This window comes from Bombus flavifrons, chromosome 7 (genome assembly GCF_040668555.2).
Source record: "Bombus flavifrons isolate JBK064 chromosome 7, iyBomFlav1_principal, whole genome shotgun sequence".
Lineage (NCBI taxonomy): Eukaryota > Metazoa > Arthropoda > Insecta > Hymenoptera > Apidae > Bombus > Bombus flavifrons.
In genome coordinates this window covers 6,706,115-6,730,020 of record NC_138448.1, presented here as the reverse complement: position 1 = coordinate 6,730,020, position 23,906 = coordinate 6,706,115, and the positions used below count along the sequence as shown (strand labels likewise).

The 23,906-nt window shown below is 39.7% G+C and overlaps 1 protein-coding gene across 3 annotated transcripts in view; it reads right to left on the bottom strand.

Moving 5' to 3' along the window:
• Positions 1-23,906, bottom strand: part of ci (transcriptional activator cubitus interruptus) — a 144,972-nt gene that overhangs the window by 6,969 nt on the left and 114,097 nt on the right. For 2 of the 3 annotated variants that reach the window (XM_069116347.1, XM_069116348.1), the window contains exons 2-5: positions 15,456-15,724; positions 14,465-14,554; positions 9,325-9,522; positions 1,190-1,458 (exon numbers count right to left, since the gene is read on the bottom strand). In XM_069116347.1, the coding sequence (XP_068972448.1) occupies positions 1,190-1,458; positions 9,325-9,522; positions 14,465-14,554; positions 15,456-15,724 (826 nt within the window). Of the gene's footprint in view, positions 1-1,189; positions 1,459-4,068; positions 4,212-9,324; positions 9,523-14,464; positions 14,555-15,455; positions 15,725-23,906 lie in introns of those variants that run through there. The other variant, XM_069116349.1, reaches the window with a different exon arrangement.

Here is a 23,906-nt window from a genome sequence, read left to right as displayed (position 1 = left end):
AAGATCGTGCACGAGTACAGCGTACTATGGAACGATGCGAGAAACGCGAGTCGATGCAATCAGGCACGGGAACTTTACAGCGTGCGGACACGCGGCGAGTCGTGTCGCTGGCGGAGAAAATGAAAACGCCGCCGCGGATGTAAATAAATCAGAGCAAACAGGAGAAACAGAAAGCCGGCTAGAAACATAGAAACGAAGAGCTTTAAAGAAACCGCTGGTGAATAGAAACGAGAGGTTTAACAAAGAGAGTAAGGGCTAGGGTATACGGAGAGCGCGTTTAACAACGACGCAAACGTAGAACGTAGAAGTGGAGAAGAAGCTAAAGAAGAGAAGGAAGAAGATAAAAGACGATGGTCAGGTGGACGGGGGTGGAATCTGGCGAAATAATGTGCGCGAGATTGCTTGTAACCCGAGGACCATGCGAGGGTAACCCAATCTTTTTCTCTTTCTCCCCCTTTGCTCCTTGCGTGCCACGAGGATGAAGCTGAGAAGTCTTCTGAAAACCTTCCAGAGACTGTGAACGGCGTGCACGGTACTTGGTTAGTAGGAGGAAAAACATGGAAGGCTGAGGGAACGATTACTTATTGCTTATTCCAGATGAATCGATGACGAGCTATCGAGCATACGTCCATGCCTGACTGCCACTAACAATCGAACAGGCATCTGTAATTCTGCGATATGCAGCGCTGTACTAAGTGATATGTTTGCTAGAATTGTGTATTGCGTGAGACGAGAGCATGACGAAAGATCCACCAGATATTGTTTTTACATATTCATTGAATCGATGTTTCATGTATAAGGCATAGAATGGTACAAGTATAGGTAGGTACTTTATTATTTCCAGCTCGATATTTCTTTCAAGGTATTCGAGCGATTGAAAGGTTATATTTTATTCGAGAATCAAGTGTATTGGCTTGTTTGAAATTCCTCTTCAGGAATACTATTTTACATTACCAGAGATATATTTTTTTATTAGATATTTAATACTAACAGTTTGTGTAAATAATACAATTTTTAAGCTTGGACGAAATATCTATGTATATGTACCTTTCATAGACTAATTGCGTGGTTTAACGTCGGGTTTTATTTTAAAATGCAAAATGATATTAACATAGATTAAAATCAATATCATTGGCTAGGAGTCAAGAACTGGTTAATATTGGAAATTATGAAAAATGTCCACGCCTACCTCAGTTTTTGGCGGCAATCCTCCTCCATGTGGTCCGAGGGTTGCTGAGGCCGTGGAATGAGGTGGCACACCGGGGTATAATTGCGAATGCGGCGATAATCCGTGGGCATGGGGGTGTGGATGAGGTGGTGGTGGAGGTGGTGCAGGGGGTTGTAGGGGGTGAGCATGGGGTAGAAGAGCTGCGGCAGCTGCGCTCCTTAAAAGATGCGCCTGAAGTTGCTGCAGGTGTGGCGCCATTCCTGGGTGCATTCCCAAAGCTGGGCTCATTGCTGTAACAGAAAACGATAAGAAAAATTAATAAACAGTGAACAATTTTATTGAAAAAAATCGTTGAAAGATAGCAGAGTGACGTTTAAAAACAAGTGTCTAATAGAAAGATGGCACGACCATATGCAATGCATCACCAGCAGAGTGCACGTTTATATCCTCGTGAATACGACTAAATGAATGAAATCTAAGTATAAATTTGTTTCGCCCTTTATATATTTTAACGAATACCGTTTTAGAAATTTTGTATATTTTTGCATATTCTTACACGCTTATCCCTTAACCACTATAATGGGGTTGTAAAGTACATCAAATACACATACTTCGTTCTCATGTAACGTAGCTACTGTCTGAGTAATTTTCGATCGAATTGAGTCTCGTAACCGTATCTTATAAATACAAATTAAAATTTGTTATCCAAAGCTTTCTCTGTATCTCGGAATTTTACTAGAAAATTATTCCATTATAACGCCTTACATGACAGTCGAATTTCCTATAAATGCATAAACATTTCTGCTCTAAACTTGCAATTGCCAAATGGTATAGTGATACTGGAAGAATGCAGCAACGTGTTATCGCTCATCTAATCGTAATTACTTCAGGCACAATCTGCAAACTTCATTCTAAAGCAAAAACGCGGTTAACGAACGCCGATAGTCGATTGGTGCAACCCACCATCTATCCGGTATTTTATAAATGTCTTTCCTAAGTACGCGTTTATCGAGACGTGTATCGTGTCGTTCCTTTTTCCTCGTGTAGAGGAGAAAGAACGAGAAATAACGCAGCCTACACGATCACCGGTACACACAATCCTATGGTCTCGTAAGAGAGGCTCGTAGCATTGAAATGCAAGCTTGGCCTACGTGCCGGAAGTCCGGCGTGGCGTGCCCCGACTGTCAAGAGAATGGACGCGGTCCGATTTCGATCTCTATCGATTATCCCCGGTGTATCGCCACCCTCGTCCACTGAATTCGCGTTAACTATTTAACCAACGTAGTGACAGCGACGCTGCTCGTTATCGCCTGATGAAATCAGCGACCAATCGTACGAATAATTCGCTGTTACACCGACACTTTTTTACTGTTTCGTTTGTAACGGTATCGGCTTTCGGCTTTCTACAACCGCCAACTGGATTTCCTCGCAATTAATTATCGAGAAAGCGCGCTCGTTGGATCGGGCATGCTGCCAGGATGTGTAAGTTTGATACGGAAATACATTGTAGATGTACGTTGCAGAGTTCCGATTATATTCCACTCGTTAATTGGGAGTAACGAGTTAAATCATTTGGATTATCGATGGTTTTCGTGTTGTGTAATTTATTTAATTGAGGATGCTTTATCAACCGCACGAGAATCTTTGTCGATTGAAGTAAATAAAATTGGGTTAATTGAAAATCGGTCTCTAGAAGATTCGATTAAAATATCAGCTGGTTAGCTGGATTTAATTGGCTAGATTTTATTGTTCGAATTTTGTTTCGAGATTATTATAAACTAACGCTACAGAGGTATTTATCGGTTGTTGCTTGTTAAAAAACTCTACCCTCCTTGAAATTCTTTTTAATTACTCCCATATGTCTATATCGAATAAATAAATTTTCACTGCGGTAAATCACATCATTGCAAAGCTACATCATTGCAAAATCAATCAAGCAACGACATTACATTGTTCATCCGCGCAGAGATTCAAACGTCCGTCATACTACAATCTTAGTTGTCATCTGGTTTGCCGATACATACATGGTACGACCGAGATGTCTTTCGATCAGCGATACCGATATTGTCAAATTTTAAGCTTGCTTATATAGCATAATTGGGTTGAGACACGATTTAATCGGTAGCTGGTTGCACGATGAAATATTAGCGATACGCACGGTTGGCAGCGAGTTCGCTCAATAAATTGCCACGGCTAAATTAACCAACGTTCGATATGGCGATGTCGGTGCGTTACGTGACGAGCCTTACAAGATCACGCTTCCTCCTAATCGAAGTCTCGATTGACAGGCTCCCTGTCGCTGCTCTATAAATTAAACCTCACGATCATTTATGTATGATCGACGTATACCAAACAGGAGCTACTTTCGATGTTTGAACGATGGATCGTGACCAATTTTCACAAAACAAATTCGCTCTTTCGAACCTACATTAGATGCAATGTAGCTGCGGCTAAAAATATCTTCCGCTTGTAAATAGTTGCTAATAATCTTTATACTTTATTACGTACATTTCTTACGTACGAATAGTCTTATTTATTACGATAGTCTTTTCAACTCGGTGTTTGAGCAACGAATCGTAATCGTTTTCTGAGAAATGAATCTATTCTTTCGATTCCACGTAGATATAATCTAACGTTGATAAAAATGCTTTTTACTAGTAAATTTCTGAATACTTGGTTAATAAATCGTATAATTCTGCGATATTCACCTCGATTTATTACAACAGTTAATTCCACTTGATTTTTGAATAACGAATCGTGACTTTTTTTTCACAGATGATCTCGCGTGGTTTTTTAATTATAGATAATTACAATTAGTAAATTCGTAAATATTTGATCAATGATTCTCACGTCTTCGCGCTATTTGCGTGAATAATCTCGTTTATTAGGACGTTACTCACCGATTTTGTTATAATATCAGGCTAGGAAGCTTACGTAAGCGTACAGAAACCGCTTGAAATTGTCTCGAATCTATTGCAACACGGTTAGAATCACCTTTTAAGTCTTTCTGCACAGAATCACGTCACCGATTAGCAGTCAATCGTCGATGTCACGGAGCACCATCGACGGTGCCATCGCGGACGCGCGCCAAAGCGCTTAGGCGACCGGTCACGCCCATGCGTGTCTACGATTCTAGGCGGTGTGCTTCATAAAAGCGAGCACGTTGCCTTAACACGGACGCCTAACGATTTTACGATGACTCGTTTTAAAATAACGACGAATATTCGCCATGTTTTTTAATCGACGACGTTAATCGAATAAGATTTTTCGAGATAGTTTCCAGAAACGCTGATCGGTGGCCATTTCTCGTGAAACGAAGCAGTTTACCGACAAAACTCGAGTTTGGTGTATCATTTAGTAATTACGCGACGTTTCCGAAGCTTGTAATGACCGGCGAAGACGGGTAGAAACGGGATTTAAAATATTTCTCTGCATCCTAAATTAATCACTGGTTCCTGCCATAAAGTACGTGGAATTGGTAACGCAAACAGCTGCGTCAATTGATTATTATCTTTCCAAGAATTTCTTCTCATTTTTCTGACTTTTTTTTATCGGAAGATTAACATTACGCCAACAACATGATTATTAGAGCGGAAGAAAAGAAACAAAAAGGAGAAAGGAAGGGTTTGTTATTACGTTACCTACGTCATTGATTATATTTGATCTTTTAATCAATTCCAATAACTCACGAATTTGATCGCTTTCCATGTGATCTTTAACCTATGTAGGTTATAGAGATTCATGGAATAATCGTTTCTTTATTCCCAAGTTCTTTTCTTCACCCTATCTTATTCTCAATGTTCTACGAGAAATTAATATCAGTTTTTTCGATTGTGAGAAAAAATTCTCCCTTATGAATTATTCATATCGATGACTAGCACAATGATATGAAATTCAAGATCGGCTTGCTGAAAACAGATACATTTATCATTTAGTTAATTACTAACTTATTGAAATATAATGTTATATACAAGCAACATCAAGCGTGAGAAAGTTAATTATAAGATAGATGAGGATTAGGTGATCCGTAGAAAGAGATACATTTATTATGTTTCCAGGAATTTTTAATACCAATCTGCAGAAAATATAAACAAGTAATGACTGTAGATTTTTTCTAAGTTTCAATCAATAAGCAAAATTGCAAGATTGCAAAAGACAAGAAGAAAATCACTTGCCATCTTGCAAGCAAAGTTTATGTCTCATTCTTAGGGTGAAGAAGCACGTAAGAATAGTTACGTTTTACGCGTGAGACTGTAAAATGTTTGTCGGGTTGTATTTCTCTCGGTGCATTGATCGTTCGTCGTGATTCCAATGAACATAAAACCGAAGGAACGCACGGGGCGCACGCCTACGATGCTTTATTTAAGAACACTATAATTTCGTGGAATCGACTGTACATCGTCGTGGTAACCGGTTGTCTAGTCGTATACCGAACGATAATCGCTTAATCACCGGCGATATCCTCTGTGTGCGACGCCGACCATCACCTATGAAAAATTTCATAAAACACTCTGTCTCTTAGATGAAAACTAGCGCTGGAAAATCTCGAATTTACGGTCGACTGCATTGTGATTCAGGTATTGCTACTTTAAACACAAGCAGGTAGCGATTTATTAATCGTTTATATTTTTATTCCAATCTTTTAATTTTCGTTATAGCTTTTTCGTCTTTTTATAAGAATCCGATTCTCATTTTAGACCAGCATCTCAGAACCTGATGTTCAAATGAAAGAAATTTAATGTTTTTTGGTGAACGTTGATATGAAATCATACGCTGTACTTTTTACGATTGAAGAATTCTTATTCGACATATTATTCCAAGAATCTATGATTGCATTTATCTTCTCATTCTACTAATTCTTTTCAAACTTGGTAAAATAAAAAAGTATTAAACAAATTCTGTAAGCTCTCATGTCACAATATTACATATACAGGGTGGTTGGTAACTGGTGGTACAAGCGGAAAGGGGGTGATTCTACGCGAAAAAAGAAGTCGAAAATATAGAATAAAAATTTTTTTTAATTTTTTTTTTTTAATTTTTCCATCGAGACAACGATCTACAGTGAGATCCGTTATAACGTACCGCACGCGTACCGAGTGCAAATTCAAAGTCGATTTTCTCGAAAACAAAGCCTCAAACGAAAAATTTTTATTCTATATTTTCGACTTCTTTTTTCCCGTATAATCACCCCCTTTCCGCTTGTACCACCAGTTACCAATCACCCTGTATATATTATACTATAAAAGAAAGAACCACTGGCAGCCTAAAATCATTACACGTACAATTCTATGAATGGCAATTAGTTCTTCGTAAAATCAGTCAAAAAAATACATACACTTTAAAATATCAAATACAATACACATATTTTTATCTAAAAAAAAGTCGCCATCTTTTGGACATCGTAATCAGTATCACGAAACATATTACGAACTCCCTTTTACAATTCCCAAATGGATACCGCGAGACCTATAATGACTTAAACACGGCTCTCCCGACTCATCGAGTCCGTGAAAAATTTCCGAGTAAACGATAATGCTTCGAATCCCCTGTTTTATTCCTTCTACTCGTCGACTATTCTACACATATATGTACGCGCGTTATTTCTGCCCGCAGAAATGTACGTTTACAAAAGAACGTCTCTAAGGAAAAAGGGAAGAATCTCTGATCGGTAGCGTACGATGGCGACATTAACGAGCGGGTAGCATCCCGCGGAGCATCGTACAACGCCAGGCTGACAAACGACCAGCGATCGCGCGTCACTTGAATTTTAATCCGTTAATTACTTCATTTAATCGCAAATTACCGGCTGCTCTTAACTCGCGAGCAAGGAGGTCCGGGGTCCGATTTGTGGGACGCGCCGCGGTTGCAACCGGCCTTATAATGGCTTCATGCGCACCGCCACTTTAATTCGATGCCCCTTTATCCCCCTTGCCGCCTCCCTTCCGCACGCCCTTAAACGTCAGGACCTGATCCTTACGAGGACGAGGCCTTCCACGTTAACGCTACCACCAATGACTTTATTCGTTTCGTATAGGTCCGGTAATTATGGTAATTCGGGACGGCCAGAGACCCGGTTTTCCTGAGAAACCGACGATCCAATGTTTTACGACGAATGTTGAATCGCTTCCACGCGATCAGCAAATGATATACGCCCGTATTATGCTGCCTCTGTAATATTCAGCCGATTCCGTGAGAATCGTTACTCGATTAAAGTAAGGGTATAGATGAAGTACATTCATGATCTGTTTCGAGATTGGATCAACTGTTGGGAATTCTGAAATTGAATCTTGAGAAATGTTCTTTACAGGCTTTTTCGTGGTTTATTAATAAGGTGTAATTTCGAGACGTTTCGAGAAAAGCAAATAATCTCAGATTCAATCGATGGATAAATTCAAATTAATTTATATTGTCCAACGCATTTATCTTTTGTCGAAGAAAGTATATGTCGTTAAAAGATATTTCAAGCAAACGTTGTTAGATGCCATGCAACCATCTCGACGATTTGATTTAGAAATAGGGTTTCGTCTCTAGGATTTGAACGATTAATCTACCGTTTTATTCAATTCAATAGTAAAAAATAAATCGATATGTGGATCATTTCCAAAGAAAACAGTTAGGTAGATTTTTACTACTGTACTTCGCCCTGTACGAATGCGATATTTGTCCGAAGGAATAATTATAAACCAACGTTTATACGATCGTCAGAAAAACTTGTTCACTGAAATATTTTACTCTGACGTTACTTAAACAGGCATAATCGCCGATCGCGGTGAAAAATAGCCAAATTCTGCGATATGACTCCATCACAACCATCGCGCGATAAATCATCTAAATCTTTCTGTAATTATCTCGAAAGAGCATTTCTCACCGAAAAGTCTTTTACTCTGACGTAAATTAAACACCCTTGATCACCGGTCAAGCGGTTTAAAATCGGCAAATACTCAAATAAAGGAACCAAGTGGAGCGTGTGTAAAAGTGTGACTCGTTTACGACGGTCGATTGCTTGGTTCCGTCCCGTGGCGTGGGCAATAACTCGGAAAATACGGCTGTCACGCGGTAGTCGCGCATTAACGACCGCGCTGCCCGGCTACACGTGTAATTACATGCGTATAATTCACGTGTCGTGTATAGCCTCGCGAAAACGTTTATGGCCGCGTCGAGGCCCGATCGGTGGACGATGAAGCGGCGCGAGCGCGTCGGCAATTACGAGCGATCAATCAACGTGGACCAACAGTGAAAATACATCGGATAAACACTCGGTGACTTACGTTTTCGGGTTTGTGTCCGGCGCGGGTGATCTCTTAATTGCGACTTTCCCCGCCTCCCGCGAATCAGCCGCTTATTTATCCCGCCATGTAAATCGGCCGTAACAGTTATCCCCTCCTCTTTCGCAACATCCATCCAGGAGAAGAGAATAATTAGGCACAGGTGTTTCACGCGAGTCCACGACGCGCCAAAATTTACAACCGAGAGATGAATAATCGGCCTGTACCTGCCCGGCCAATTATTCAAAAATTATTCAAAAATTGCCGCGCAATTTGAGTCGTTCACATCGAACGTCTTTAGAGTTTGTATATGTATAAATATGCATACAGGGTGTTCCCGCAGCATCGGGGAACCGCTTCGGCGATGGATTCTGCGCATGGTAACGATAAAAAAGATTCGCGCTGACATGTGCCCTGTTAGACCTTGTTTGTTGTTGTTATAAAGAATTTTACGTCGAAACATTTCTATCGAAAGATAGAAGAAATTAAACTAATTGAGCTAAACAGACCTCGATATTCGACGTTGAACCTCGTATTCTAATCCTGCCCAATCCTGTCTAATCCACACTTCCAGTCAATGATAAAACGACTTCAGTATTGTGGTCGTATACACGCAGGTCATTTTGAATAGATCTCGTAAAAGTATGCAGATTGAATTTGTTAAAGAAGAAATTCGCTACAACTCGAAGATAAGCGTAGATAAGATATAGTTGCCCGATGCCGAGGGACACCCTGTATAGCGAATACTTGTAAGAGTGTTTGAAAGGGGAGCGATTCTCTGACTGGAGCGAAGACAACGTGTAATTAATTACGCGGTAAATCTTGCTTGGGGAATAATTCAATAAGTTTGACATGTATGGTAATAATGATACTAGATAAATGATCGCTTACCAGCGGAAAGATGACCGTAGCTGCCGCTCGCGCTGCTGCTCCGAGATCCGTTCACGATGGAGGCCAAGCTGTTCGGGCTGAATCGAATCATGCTGTCGATGTCGAAACGATCCGAGTACGGGGAACTGCTCAACGCCCGCTTCCGGCTCGCTCTGATCGCGGACGCCCTTGGACTTCCTAACCTCGACGAAGCTGACACTGAAAATGCCATGTTTTTTATGTTGGTTGTCTGCTTTTCAGGTCAAGAATTAAGCGTAATCTTTAACTGATCTGAACTGTGTGTCTTTTATACCAAGACTTACATTTAATCTTTAATCAGCATTTTTTAGTATAGATGATTTAAAATAGTTTGGATTACATTTCAGTATCATGATCATTCTGTAAAGGATATACATTATGATCAACTGTGCTTTCTCCCAAGAATATGTAAGTCACGCGTTGACGGCGCAAGCGAAGTTTCAGCTTTGAATTTCTCCGATAAGAATCTTTATATTTAGAGGAAGAGATTTCATACATTCGACTGCAGGAATGGTCAGATAAAAGAATTTCTTCAGATATTTCAAAAGAGTAAAATATATTTGCTTACGTAGTATGAAACAATACATTTGTCTACAGAAAGTCGATTCAAATTTGACGACAAATGCGATTAAACGGCACGAAGTACAACATGCAATTTAATACGAGAAATTCTTTATTTTATGGGACACCTATGGTCAAACGCCAAAGCCAGCGAAATTCCACGCGAAAATCGTGGCAAGATATCAACGTTCGTCGCCTGACCGAGCATTAAAGTCTCCGAGTCTCGACGTTGTTCTCTAGAACGTCTCGCTTTTCTGACAACGTAAATATCTCGAGTAAAAATGCGATATTGAAATATCGACGCGGGAAGGTATCGAGGAATCGATTTGTAACGCGGATTCAAGGAGAAGGCTGTGCGAATTTCCATGCAAACTCAGCGAGACGTTGCCGCAGAACCAGTTCAATTAAGCGCTACGAATTCTTGCGGCTCGTACTACCGGAGGAATATTCCGTGGCGTGGATTTTAAAAGTCTTGCCTTTCGGTGCGCGCGCTCGTAACCAGGTAGATATCCACAACTGGCCAGAGAAGGTGAAGGAGAAGTCGAGGAACGATGGAAAAGGAGAACGAGAAGAGCGAGCAGGAAGGCGGATTCTGCGGCCAGAACGTTTTAGCGGCGATTTGCCTGCGACCGCAGGCCAACGACGTAATATACAAACCACTTTCTTAAGCTCGTGGTGGCGGCTCGCTTGTATGGAGCATCGTTGGTTATATGGTGGCGGTTCTTCGCTTCCTCGCCTGGCTTCTTCTCTGCTTCTTCTTCTTCTTCTCTTTTCAATACGCCGTGCCGCCACTCTTCTTCAATCGCTAATTCCGCTTCTTATCATTTTCATTCGAGGTCCAGTTTTCTTTTTTTTTTTTTTGTATCCTTGTCCTCTTTTATAATCCGAGACTTTCTTCGCTTTCACTCTTCCGAATTTTTTCTACATCTTCCTAACCTCGATTTTTATTCTTGTCCACAAATTTCTTTTAATTTTTGTAGCCTGGCGTTCCTTTTATTTTACATATTAAGTTCTTCTTTCATGGTTCTTACTGAATCGTATATCATAGACTTTTCGAAAATTTCTTTAAACTTCCCGACTTTATACTCTTTCGATGAACTCTTTTCTTTCGTTCTTTCTATGCTCCTCTATTAATTTCCTTTTTATTCGACGCGCATTTTTTCTTTGATTCGAGGCTTGGCAAATCTATATCGCTACAACATCTTTTCTGATTCTTCGAGATTAATTCCAACAATTTCTCCAATTTCTATCCTTCTTCATCCATCGTTATATACCCCTTCACCCGCAGCTTCTTCATTTACAAAATTTTTTTCTCCAAATCGCAGCATTCTGTTTCCCTCGTCGATTTCTCTTTGCTTCTACTCTCCTCCTCTCCGACTGCCTCCGCCGGTTCCTCGAGCTTCTCTCTATCTCCTCGTGTCGCCTCGCACGAGCAACGCGATACACAGGACCGACCACGAGGAGGCTCGAAGCAGCTCTTTCTCCTCGGTTTCCACTCGGTTGATCGCTCGTTCGCGCACAACGGGTATAGAATTACTCGCGGTTGGAGCTCCTCGCCTCTCGCGAACGCGCTCCTTTATCCCCTCGCCCGATTATTAATTCGAGCACTGATCAAATTTACGATGGTCAACGAGCGAACCGAACGAATGAAAAGGGTGAGGAAGAAAGAGGGAAAGTGGAAAAGAAGAAGATGGAATGTCATGCGGTTTTTCCGCATGAGCTGAAACGTTTAAGGTTCCTCGATGGTCTCGTGGCTTTATCGAGGTCATTCGGCCTCCTTTCCTCGGTTACCTGTGCCTTGTCCTTCTTTTCAACTTGTTCTCAGTCCACCACGACGGTGAATTTCGTTTTTGCACGATTTAGCTACTGGCCACTTGTGCAGTTTTTATAATTTGTGCCTGAGGCGATGTCAACTGCGATTGCTCTCCACAAGACTCAGTGTAGCATCTGATCTATCAAATTTTGTTATATGTTTTTCATTATTCATTCGTATTTAAGTTCTTCTAACGCATAGGTTGATTCCTTGCACCAGACTCGCGCGTATATCAAATAGCGGTTAAGGTTCAATTAATTTAAGAACAATTAAAATAGTTCTTTTGGGAGCTACGAACAGTTTGGAAGCTCCCATGAGAGCAATTAGCTTCATAGATTATTAACACCAATTTCAGTTGTCGCGTTTACAAATAACATGAACAAAGATTTTGAAATATATTTTTTCTGGCAAATGAACGCAAAAGAAAGAAGAAGAAACGAAGACTGATTCCTTCCTGTCATTATTGCTTCAAGTGTCTAAATTTCTACGATTTTAACATCTAAGAAGCGAGTACTTTTTATTAGATGTCTTATTGTCTCTAATTTCATTGACAACTTCAATGCATTTCTGTTCATCAGAAGAAAGATACGACTCATAAATATTCGCTTCGTAATTCAACCGTTACAAAGTATTTTTATATTCATTTACAATTTACAAGTCACGTAACGTTATTGAAGATAAGCCAATCGGCCGAAAGCCCACGCAAGAATATCCCCTTAACGCCGACGTGATTTTTCGATGCACTTTTTCCACAGAGACAGAGGACGAACCGATCGCCTTATCTGTCTTAAAAGGGGGTTGGAGAAGCTTCGAGCTCTTTAATGAATATGCGAACGATTCTCGCCGATCCCCCTCGTCCCGAGACGAACGTCCTCGTGACCCACGACCCTCTGGACTCTACACGTTCCGTACGTTCCATCCCCTGACCCCTCTTCACCCCTCGCGAGGCTAACATGGGATTGAGACATGTAAATTGGTGCAATCGGCCACTCCGATCGACGCGGCTCGTCCGACGCTGCCTCGGCGCACGCTACAACGCTACAGGTCGCTTCAAATCACCAAATCATAGTGACTTTTACCATCAAAGAGCAGAATTTGGAGCGATGAAAATGAAGTGGTACATATTCGATTTGTGCCTATTCGATTTAACGTAGGTTTACATTGATTTTTATTGAAATTTTCGAAGGAATTGTTAAAGATTTTAGTAAATTGAAATATATATCGTGGATGTACAATATGTCGTAGAATGAATTAGTAACTCTTGCGCGATAGAAATCGTTATAGTGGATTTGTAAGAAAAAAAGCGATGGTTTTTAACGAATAATTTAAGTCTGGTTTGATGGCACTCGATTAATGTTAGAACTGGTACTTTTTAATCTGCGCTTCGATGCAAATGGTTTTAATCGTGACATACTGTGACGAAACTTAGTAACAAGAAATAAATATATTTTTATTCCAATAATAATTCATATTAATTTCGTGAGAAAGCACCAGCATGGTTTCGGTAATTCCAAAAGTTCGGACTCTGTAATCTCTCATTTTGAAAGGTTTACTGGTACTTCTAATCTTAAACTTTCGTCGTTTCTTTTCGCTATTTGACAGTATAATATCTATGTGTTTATCAATATTTCCTAGGTTTAAATTAAACTAAAATACCAAGCAACATAACGCGAGAAGAATTCCATAAACATCTTTACGCTTCGTGTCCCGGTTTCTCGATATTCAAATAAATCGAATTAAGAATTTCGTCACGAACGTAACGGCGTGGCGAATTCGGTAAAAGAAGAATTCGGCAGAGGACGAAAAGGGAGAAGAGAAACAGGGGAAGAACGAAGCAGAGGAAGAAGAAACGTGAGACAACCTGTAGGGTAGGCGCTAAGGTGTTAATGAGGTCGTGTCGCTCCGAGTCGATTCAATTATGCGGCGGTGGCGACTAACGAGGCCCCGTTTACCCTTTCAGTCGTCTTTTAGCCTCTCGGCCTCTTAACCGGTCGATCTCCTACCTGCTGCTAGTGCTGCTACACCTACGGCTAGCCGCCGCGTACCGTGCATCAGGATCTTTCATTAGATTCACTTGTCGTCCTCGAACCAGTCGACGAAAAAGTTTCTCGTTTCGTTCGTCGAATCGACATGCTTCGAGATTTTTAACCCGTTCAAATCGGCCTTGGTTCTTCACTCTTTCAACTATCTCGCATTTGTGCTACATTAAGAATTCTTCCACGATTTTTTATTCTTGGTAATTATCATTAGTTCCATAACTAATTCCGAATTTCATTTAACTATTATGTGCTTCTTAATTATAGCATCTTTTTTATTCTGTCACTGGTTCAAAGCCAACCCATATCATTGTTGGTTCCTTTTTAGAATTATTAGAATTTAGAATTCCTTAGATATTAAGAATTCTATTGCGGTATCTTCTTTTCTAGCGATTGTCACTAACATCTGGTAGCATCGACGGTAAAGGATCATTTTGAAACCAAATTATGCCAGATTGGGGTTAGGTTGTATAATAAATTTACGAAATCTTATACAGAAGCGATCGAACATTTAAGCTTGACATGTCGAGAGAAATTTTCGATCCTCGGAGACTAAAAAACGGTGTCGAGTATCAATGATCTTACCGATTTTGTCGCGTTGGATTAATCTCGCTAATCAGATACCGTGTTCCGATCTTTAATAACTTTTAAAGGCAGCTTTGACCTACTACTATAATCGCGATATTTTATTAACATAAGATTCACAACTTACCGTCGATGGAGAAAGGGAATTCTGAAGAAGCGAGGGTGCTCGCTGGTCCTGCTGCGTGCAGAAGGTACTCGGGCCCCAAACCACCCAGTCCTTGAAAAATTATAAAGAAGAAAAGAAAAAAAGGCGATTAGACAGTAGAAAAAAAAACAAGATTTTATTCGACTATTTTTAAATAGGAAATAATACTATCCCGTATCGTATGGCACGTCTAACGAAATCAAAAGCCTCGATCCTCAAAGACATTCTTCCGGCGGAAATGCGGGCTCTTTACAACTTCCCTGCGTTTAATACCAGAGATGGCGCACTCTACTTCCTTAATTACGTTTATCGAGAAAAAAGAAGCAACAGCGAAAGGGGGAGATTGAAATAAGATCGATAGGATATCCGAACGTTAACTTGAAGGATTTACCAAAATGGACGTCGCCTGCGGTTCAGGATAAAAATACAGACTCGAGTTGTTCGTTTTTGATATCTGTTAAACTCAATAAAAATATACAATCTTCATAGCGATTTTAATTAAACTTTTGTTCTAATTTACATCTCTCTTCTATTCTATTCTAGTTATTTTTACATTCTACAAGCGTACATTCATTTTATTGTATACACTGGTCAAAAAATTAATTTATACCCACTCGCTGTATCTACGAACTTTTCTAAATGACTGTCTTTAAAATTAATCTTCATCGCCGTTTTCATCCGTTTGATTTTTCCGAGAAAGCTGTTCGCAATATCAATCTGATAATTCTCTTCATCAGTATGTGTTATCCTACTGTATTTATCTTAATCATTCAACCTCCAATTTTTCTAGAAACTTAAAAAATTTCCCATCTATTATCTTAACAATAGGAATAACGTTCATTGTCAGTAGGTAGGATGTTCGATGGCGAATAAATTTCAAGCACTGGATGGGGACGTGATCGCGAAATTAGGCGACGTCCCCGGTCGCTATCGTTCTAATTATCTCGGAACAAGTACAAGCCAAGGTAATTACCGTGTAACGAGGCGTTGGGACTGTGCGTGGAGGCCTGGAGCTGGTGGTAAAGGTGGTCCATGTAGTTGAGCCGGTAGGCGGGATGCAGGGCCGTATGCTCCGAGAGGGGGTGACTTCTGCGGAGGAAATCACCGCCGGAAGTCCCGTTGCCGGCTGCCCCGCCACCTCCGCCCCCACTGCCACCGCCACCGCCGCCACTAGCACCGCTGCTTGCTCCGCCACCGCCACCGGTGGCTGCACTACCGATCGCCGTCGTGCTGCTGGACAATCTGAAACAATTAATCCTTCTGTCAATTTGTGTTTCAACCTTACAAGGTTTATACTTGCCTGTAGATTATAAAATGCAGATTACTGATATAATCGAAACTGTGTGGTTCAATGGTTTTTCAAATATTTACTTTCAGGACCTTTCTGCATGATCGAACTGATAAGATATTAGTATGAAATTTTACAAACTACGAGTTGCCAGTATTAATAAATGCCTACACGTACGACCAACGAGTTTAGCAATAAAACGAATGGAATCTTGCAATGTGTTTAAGTAGCATAATCACGTAATCGATAGAAATAACGTTAAAGAGGTTTGACCCATGGCGGAATCAAACTGACCAACATCATCGAAACTAATTAACATTTGATCTCCAAACGATGAAATATTAACCAAACGCTTGAACAAAATAAGAAGATAGTTAAGAAATGGAATTATCAATTTATTTTGTTCAGTGACTCGTTAGATAATCCAAAACTTTAATTCTTCCACGGAAACTAAAGTCTAAAGCTTTAAAAGTGAAAAATAGGGCATCGCAAATTCTAATTCTTCCAGAGGACAGCTATAAACTTTCTCGGAAACGCCCTTAAATCTACGAAATCACCGCGACGTCTGTCAAACCTCGGAGAGGTCCTCGCTTAAAGAAACAAAGAAGCCTTCTCGAAACAGAGACGTAATTCAGCTAGCAGATTAATCATCCCGAAAGGACAATGCAAAGAGAGGAAACGGTCGTTTAACGAATGAAATTACGCCACGCTCGAAGCCGCCACAAATGGCGCGTGTCTCTTCGTCAAACATTCTATTTTTGCCGACGTCGACGCTGAAGAGAACAGGTGTCTTCTAGCAAGGTCGAGCTTGTTTCTCGTCGTGTTCCCGAAAGCGATTCGACGATTTTTCCTTTTTGCTCGGTGCCTTACCAGAAGACAAAGGTGTGTCTCGAGGTACCCGGCAACAAGAAAAAGCCATCCAAGAATCGCGAGCACGCTGTGGCACGCGCTCTGCTTTCGACCCTGAACTATGGACCGTTCGTCACGCACGGAATATCGGGAAATGACGCGTGTCTCGTGTCATCGGTGCTGTTTGTCTTTGAAAATTGTCGTCGGTCTCGCCGGTCTGTTCGCGAATTTTTCAACATTTTATTTTCATCTATTTTCCGTTGATGAATTGACGATTACAATGTATCCATGATTGTTAGTGACTAATTTGTTTACTTAACAGTTTATCTAATTACTTAGCAATATTGTTAAATTTGATTATCTTAAAGTACTTCTTCTATTATAAGTTCTCGAGAAAATCAATTTGTTCTTTTTTGTATTTACGAAAAAGATTTGTAAATGTTTCCGAAGCATTGACAAATATATTTACAAACTTCTAACAGAAAAGTCGTATGCTCGCCTTGTAAAAGATACAAGGCAACTAGAATCTTTAATCTTCGTCTCGAATGAGAAGCCAAACGACGTTTAAAACCCATTCATCAAAAGAAGAATCGTGCGAAGCAATTCTCCATTTACAACTGAACCTAAATAATTCTTCATCCCCTGAAACTTCTCAAGACGACCATTTCCAAGGAAATGTGACGCGTCGAATAATATTCGTTCGCAAAAGGAGCAAGAACACCTCGGATGGTTTTACACGACTGTGATCCAAAAACGAAAACGCCCCTTTATGTTACTTATTCTAGTCGAGATACGAAAGACAACAAAGGGTGCAGAGAATCGTCTGATCCTCGCGGAATAGAGCGGCTCGCGTTTTGACTGACGGCCATTCGCCACGCTCGAATCATCAGGAAATGGCGCGTGTCTCGTACCTTCAAAGATGTTCTCTCAGCCGTTTAGTCGTTAGTGCCTCTTTACGAGCACCTCTCTCCTCTCGAGGATCCGAGAATTCTTCGTGGAATCGCAAAGAACGTCAGGTGGCCTGAGATCTTTATTGGAAACGCAGCGAGAGGACCTCGCGCGTCCATCGAGGCGAGAGCCTTCGTGTAACTTACTGCCAAGGTCGTGCACCCGAGGAATTTCCTTGGAATTCCATAGAGAATTTTCGATGGGACGAGGAAAGTCATTTGTAAGTTATTAAAATTGTTCTGCTAAATTATTAAACAAATTATAACCCGTAGCATCCGGGAGGCTAATATTTTATTATTCTTTCTTTCTTTTTTCCATTTTTTATTCGTCGCATTGACAACACGGCCATTAGCGACGGTTTTGCTTGCGTCTAAACCTCGTTCCATGTGTCTGTCGAGTTGATAAATTTCACGAGGTTTTCTCTGCTCTGTTCCGAATTGTATACTTTCTTGTGTTCTTGGAATCTGTTGCGTGCTTCGGATAGCTTTGTGCATAATATTTTACTGTTGTTCTTGACGTTGGATTCCGATATAAAAATATGAAAGAAATTTAAATATTATACAAAATTGGCATCAAAGTATGTTGACGAAAATATCATTGAACTTCCCATAAAAGAAACTTTGTGATAGCGAAAACTCTACAAATTTCAAATTTATTTTGTCTGCAAACTTTCTAACAAATACTCGGCCAACAGCTGACAGAAATGACTACATTTATTTCCATATGGTAAAGGCAGCTATCGCGGAGACAGAAGTGAAGACATTTAAAGGATCGTAGAAGTCAGAGTAGTTCGTTAAAATCACAGATCGGTATTTCACCATCTGCTTTTAAATTAGTTTGTTTGACTGTTTCCTGCATTCCGGTACGTGTTCCACCGTAGAAATTCTTGATATTTACGTTCACCCTTCTTTCGGCCATAAATTTTTATCCCGGCAACGTATGCTTCGGAAACTAGACGCGTTCCTACTGCCCGTGTCAACAGGAACAACTTTATGGAGTGTTCATTATATCATGAGAGAAAATTAGGGAACGAATTCTGTAGTTCAGCTAGTTTCTTGTTTCCATTCGTTACAAACTTCGTCTTAGGTATTTTTTAAAACGTCTTTCTATAGTACCACGTTTATATTAAAATCGTCACCTATTAATTTCAAAACTATTCTACGAATTAAATTAATCAAAATTAAAATAGATCTTTACGCGAAAATCGAGGAGATTTCTGGAAAGAGGACGCGAAACAAAATGATAAACTGAACTTGTATAATGTTGAAAATTTCAATCCTACCTTTTATTAGTAATTGCGTTGAAATTGAAAATTATACTAGTTCTTAAAGAACCTTCTCTTTGTATTTACAAAATAACGAAAAATTTCATAATTCGACTATTTGACTGAAAAATACACCACAGATCTATAAGCTTCCTTGCAAAAAAAAAATCTTCTCGATGATTCAATAATTCAATGCTTATTCTATGAATTAAATTAATCAAAACTAAAGTGGATTTCTATGCCAAAATTGTTTTACCTCTCGTTAATTGGATTTTCATTCTCCGCTGTGTTCCGCTCCGAGGAATGAGAAAATGGCGTCGCGTGAAAAGCAGCAGGCGCGAAGATGGAACCACGGGAAATAGAGACAGCAATTGGCGCGTGTCATAACGTTTTAACGCGTATTACGATGTTTGAGCCGGTCCCTGTCTAAATATTGGCTCCGCACTGGCGCGAGTTTGCTGAGCAAAGACAACCGGCTCGACTGTTTGACTTTACTTAAAGTCCACGGATCCCGATTACTGCCTACTCGTTACCTGCTTTACGCGGCCGCCCCGTGTTAACAAGTTTGTCACACAATAAGCAACATATCGTTCCCGAAAAATGAAGAAAACTGCCGCTCCGCCATCTCGTTTCTGCGCTAACGGTGTCCCAATCTCAAGATCGATGCCCTCAGGATTTCGATACTTTTTAATCTATATATCTTTTATAAAAGTGTCTGACTATTTTTCGATCTATTTTATGGATTGATTTAACAATTATTCCAGCTATTAACATTCATAACGTTTGAATTTTAAAACCTTAATTCCTGCAACAGCGAAAAGATATGTTTTCTTCTATACTTCAGAGTTGCATTTATGTAATTATTTTCTCCCCAAAACTGGGAACGAGGGCGTAACAAATTTGATGACAGCTTTGTTCGGGAAAATGTCGATAATTTTCCACTTATTTCTCGAAATTCTATTATATAAGATAAAAAAATAATCGTAAATATTAGGTTGTCCGAAAAGTGTCTTTCTTTTACAGACACGTCTTTTACAATAACCCATTTTTATACAAACATGAAATCTAATCTGTCTTTATTTTGGTAGAACGAAATGGATCATACGTAATTCCTGTTGTTGTGCATCCATTATTTCCTTATAAAACGAAAGAAACTTTTCGGACGACCTAATACCTACGTGTAGCACAGGTGTCCTTTAAAACACAGTTCACGACAAAAATTCTAAATTCATTGAAAACATTAGCAAGATTCCTACAAACCTCTGATGTCTCCTTCAAACACTGATAAAGAGTAGGATACATTAACGTATCTGCCCTATTCGTTAAATTAAAGCGCAACAGACTGCCACAGATCCATAGAAATCCAAAATAACGGCTCAGAGAAACGTTTCATAAATTTTCTTAGGAGCATGAATGAACGGCCTAAAACAACAAGATGCTTTCATCGTCCCAGGAAACGGAGCAAATTCAGCGAAGATCTGGACGATGAATTAGAATGGGGTCGTAGAGATGACGGAATCAGGGACAAAAATTAGGACGCTTTGACAGGCTGCTTAGTAGCGTGGCTGTAAAAAGCTTGGCCACGAGAACGGCCAGAGGAACAGGGGACATAATTACAATGAAAACATCGTCGACCCCGTCGGCTCGACGTCTTTTTGCCCGTAGCTTTCTAGTCGCTGGTTCCCTCGTCAACAGAGAAGGAGAATAACAGGCTGAGAGAGGAGGGAACGAGACCGATTCTATTTCGAATCCTGCTGAGTGCCAGATGACTCGTGGTATATACGCTTTTGCCTTCCAGTTCTCTTCCTTTTCTCTTCCTTCCTCTTCCTTTTCTGCCTCTTCCTCTTCTCTTTTCACCGTCGAATCTTTGCATTGTTCACTTTCGTTCTAACTTCTCCCTTCTAACCTCTTTCACGTGTCGTTTCTTTCTTAGAAATTTGCCTTTTTTATTTCCATTTTCCACACTTTTATTTGGCAATGATCTTTTTTTTGTAGCGGTTGGTCGGAGATTCTTTTGTTTGTTCAGAGAGATTAAAAGAGGTCCGGTAATTTATTGTCACGATAAATTAGCCAAAGCTGCTATAAATAATTCAAAATGCGATTTTGCAAATGAAAATATAAATTACGTAGTTTGCCAATGGAAGTTCCCTCGGATATTAATGGAAACTAGTCTCAGAAGTTGCTATTCGACTTTAGAATTGATCAAGAAATTGCAAGGTATAAACTTTCGTCAAATTTAAGAAATTAAAGAATATATTTACGTCTTTTTTACGTCGTTTTTATGTCTTTTTATTACAATCGGAGAAATTATTTAAGTGTTAACAATTATTTAAGTGTTAACAAATATACCTTTTCATTTACCTTCATGTGCGTATACATAGACACTTACGCATAAGTGAAGTATAAATCTCCATTTCGGATTCTTAACAAAAAGAAAAAAGAAGAAAATATGTTTCCCACGCGACGATTTAATCTTTCAACCCTTCATTGGTGTTCATAACAAATTCATCTTCTTCATTTACATAACAAATACCACGTCAGTTTTAAAAAAAAGTTCACGTAGAGGCTATTTACCACTCGAAGGATTAAACGTTGATAGAGTATTTGTGAAATTCGTGTTTATGGATTCTGGATTCCATTTTGACTAGGTACGAAGGGGTAAAATTTTTACGTCGTGTTCACCATTTATCCCTTCCGTTATACCGCTCCGTTCTCCAATTAAGCTATTATTAATTTCTCTTTCGGAGTTCTTCTCGCCGTTCCTCTCCCTTTCCACGCTTTCCAGGCCTGAAAGTCGGCGAGGAACAAGGGACACGGAGGGAGGACCGACAGATAAAACTCGAGTCGTTAACTCGTCACGCCGGAAACCGACGCATCTATCTTTATCTACGGCTCGTCTGCCAGCAAGGCTGGCTTCTTCTTGAAATTCCTTCGGCCTTCGACGATTCCTTTCCCTGGTTCTTTCTTCTCCATTGCTATGAGAAATTTTCCGCTAAAACTAATTCGCTGATACTAATTTTATCGAGGATATCGACATGGAAATTATATTAACTCTTTGAAACGTGTAAAAAGTAATGTTTCGACGTTACTGGCAAAAGTACAACAAATTTTGTTCTTCAAATTCGTACTTTAATTCAATTTCAATTTTGTACTTTACAATTACAAATAGAAAGACAAATTTGCTACTTTTTGGAAAATATTTATATTTAGGAATACTTAAATTTATGATATTTAAAATAATATTTCAACTTTCTCCAAATGTAATGCAGAACAAAGGATGGAAGATAAAAGAGAGATGAAAAAGTAAATGGAAGTGTTTCTTCAATTGTGGTTTACAGCAAGTTCCAAGAATAATTCCAATCGAATAACCCAAATTATTTAATGATTTATCGTATGTACAAAAAGTGCAGCACAAAATGTAAATAGAATATATTTTCTTGGCCAATTTCTCCTCTACTTGAATCGTAATTACAATAATTTTGTCTAATTACATATTTAAAGTTCGCAATCTTCGCGTCTTTATATGACGGAGGCAGAATAAAAAGTAGTATATTATTATTGATTGTAATTGATAAAAAAGGAATTATTAGCGAGTTCAACGCACGTTCTGACTTATTTTTGCAGATAATCCGGTACTTATCGCGACCTTCGTTACGTCTTAGTCGGTTTATGTTCGACCAGCAGAAAAAGAAGGGAAGCCGGGTGAAGTATTAAGGGTCACAAGCTCATTAACGCGACTCGTGGTAATGAGGCGAGCGAAGCGCTGTTCAGGAACATCTGCCGGGTTTCCCTGCCGTTTCGTAAAACGGAGAGCTTGTCGAAAAGGAAACAGGATTCGAATGAAAGTTCTTGGAATTTTTTGGTTTCCCGCTCTCTTCTGTTGATTCATCAGTTCCAGCGTTTCAATAGTCCTTTATTACTTTAAAGAGCGCTTTGTATGTCTTGGAAAATTATTATTTATTTTGAAGAAATCTGAATATTAGCTAGAAAAAAGTCCTCGGATTTAGAAATGGTCAATATCATTTATCTCCAAAGTATAAAATTTTGAAATAATTCGAAATATTTAATATTGCGACCTTCAATTATAAGGTTTCAAAATCTGCACAGTTCCTATACTTGCAAAATTCTTAGCAGAGTTTCCATAAAAATATCAGATTCCACAAACTGCAGAACATCGTTCAAAATAATTTGGAAGTCGAATACGAAACGATTTTATTACGTCAATTTTAACTCCTAAGGGAGTACGTAATCATTCACAAATTAATTACGAAGCTATCAAATTTAAAAACACCACTATTTTCAATGTAGAGCACTCTTCGTTAAGGTAGTAAGTAAGCAACGTTAAATGCGAACGAATAATAAAATATCTCTAAATAGATATACGATCCAGTGATTCTAAAATTCTTCTAACATTCAAAGCTAATTTCTCAATTAAAATTAAACTCCCAAAATATCTCTTTCATCTCCCTTTTCGAAGTCAATCTTTTCTAAATCTTGCACGATTAACAACACCAAGACTAAACAAACTTCTCACGTACCTACCGCTCTGTCGCGAAGGCGACAAGTAGACAAGAAGTTTCCACGAAGATACGACGAAGCTTCGCTAATCACTGGAACGACGCGAAATCCCGCGTTGACAAAGTGTCGGCTGTCTCGAGACGACTAAACACCAACACCGGCGAGGGACGAGTTTCGCGGCTTTGCCTCGGATTAAGTTGGGAGCCTAACGCTTCCACGGGGTTTCAGGTTATGATATTTATTCCCTCGGCTCGGTGAGCCACGGGATGATCGAGAGGCAAAGGAAACCATATGGACGACGCGGCACGCGCTTCAAACGCGGCTACGAAAAGAAAACGAGCCAACTATCCGGCGGGGAAAATGGCGAAGAAATTTTTTTTCGACCCGCGCTACTGAGATCTATTCTTGATTTAAGCTGGTCGAGAAAGGAGGAAATAGATCGACTAACGTTGGTAGCGATCGAAAAGGCGGTATACGCTCTAAACAGTTGACTATAATGAGAGTCGACAGGTGTCGTGCGTGGGTGAAATGTGTTGGAGTTCATCCGCGATGTTATT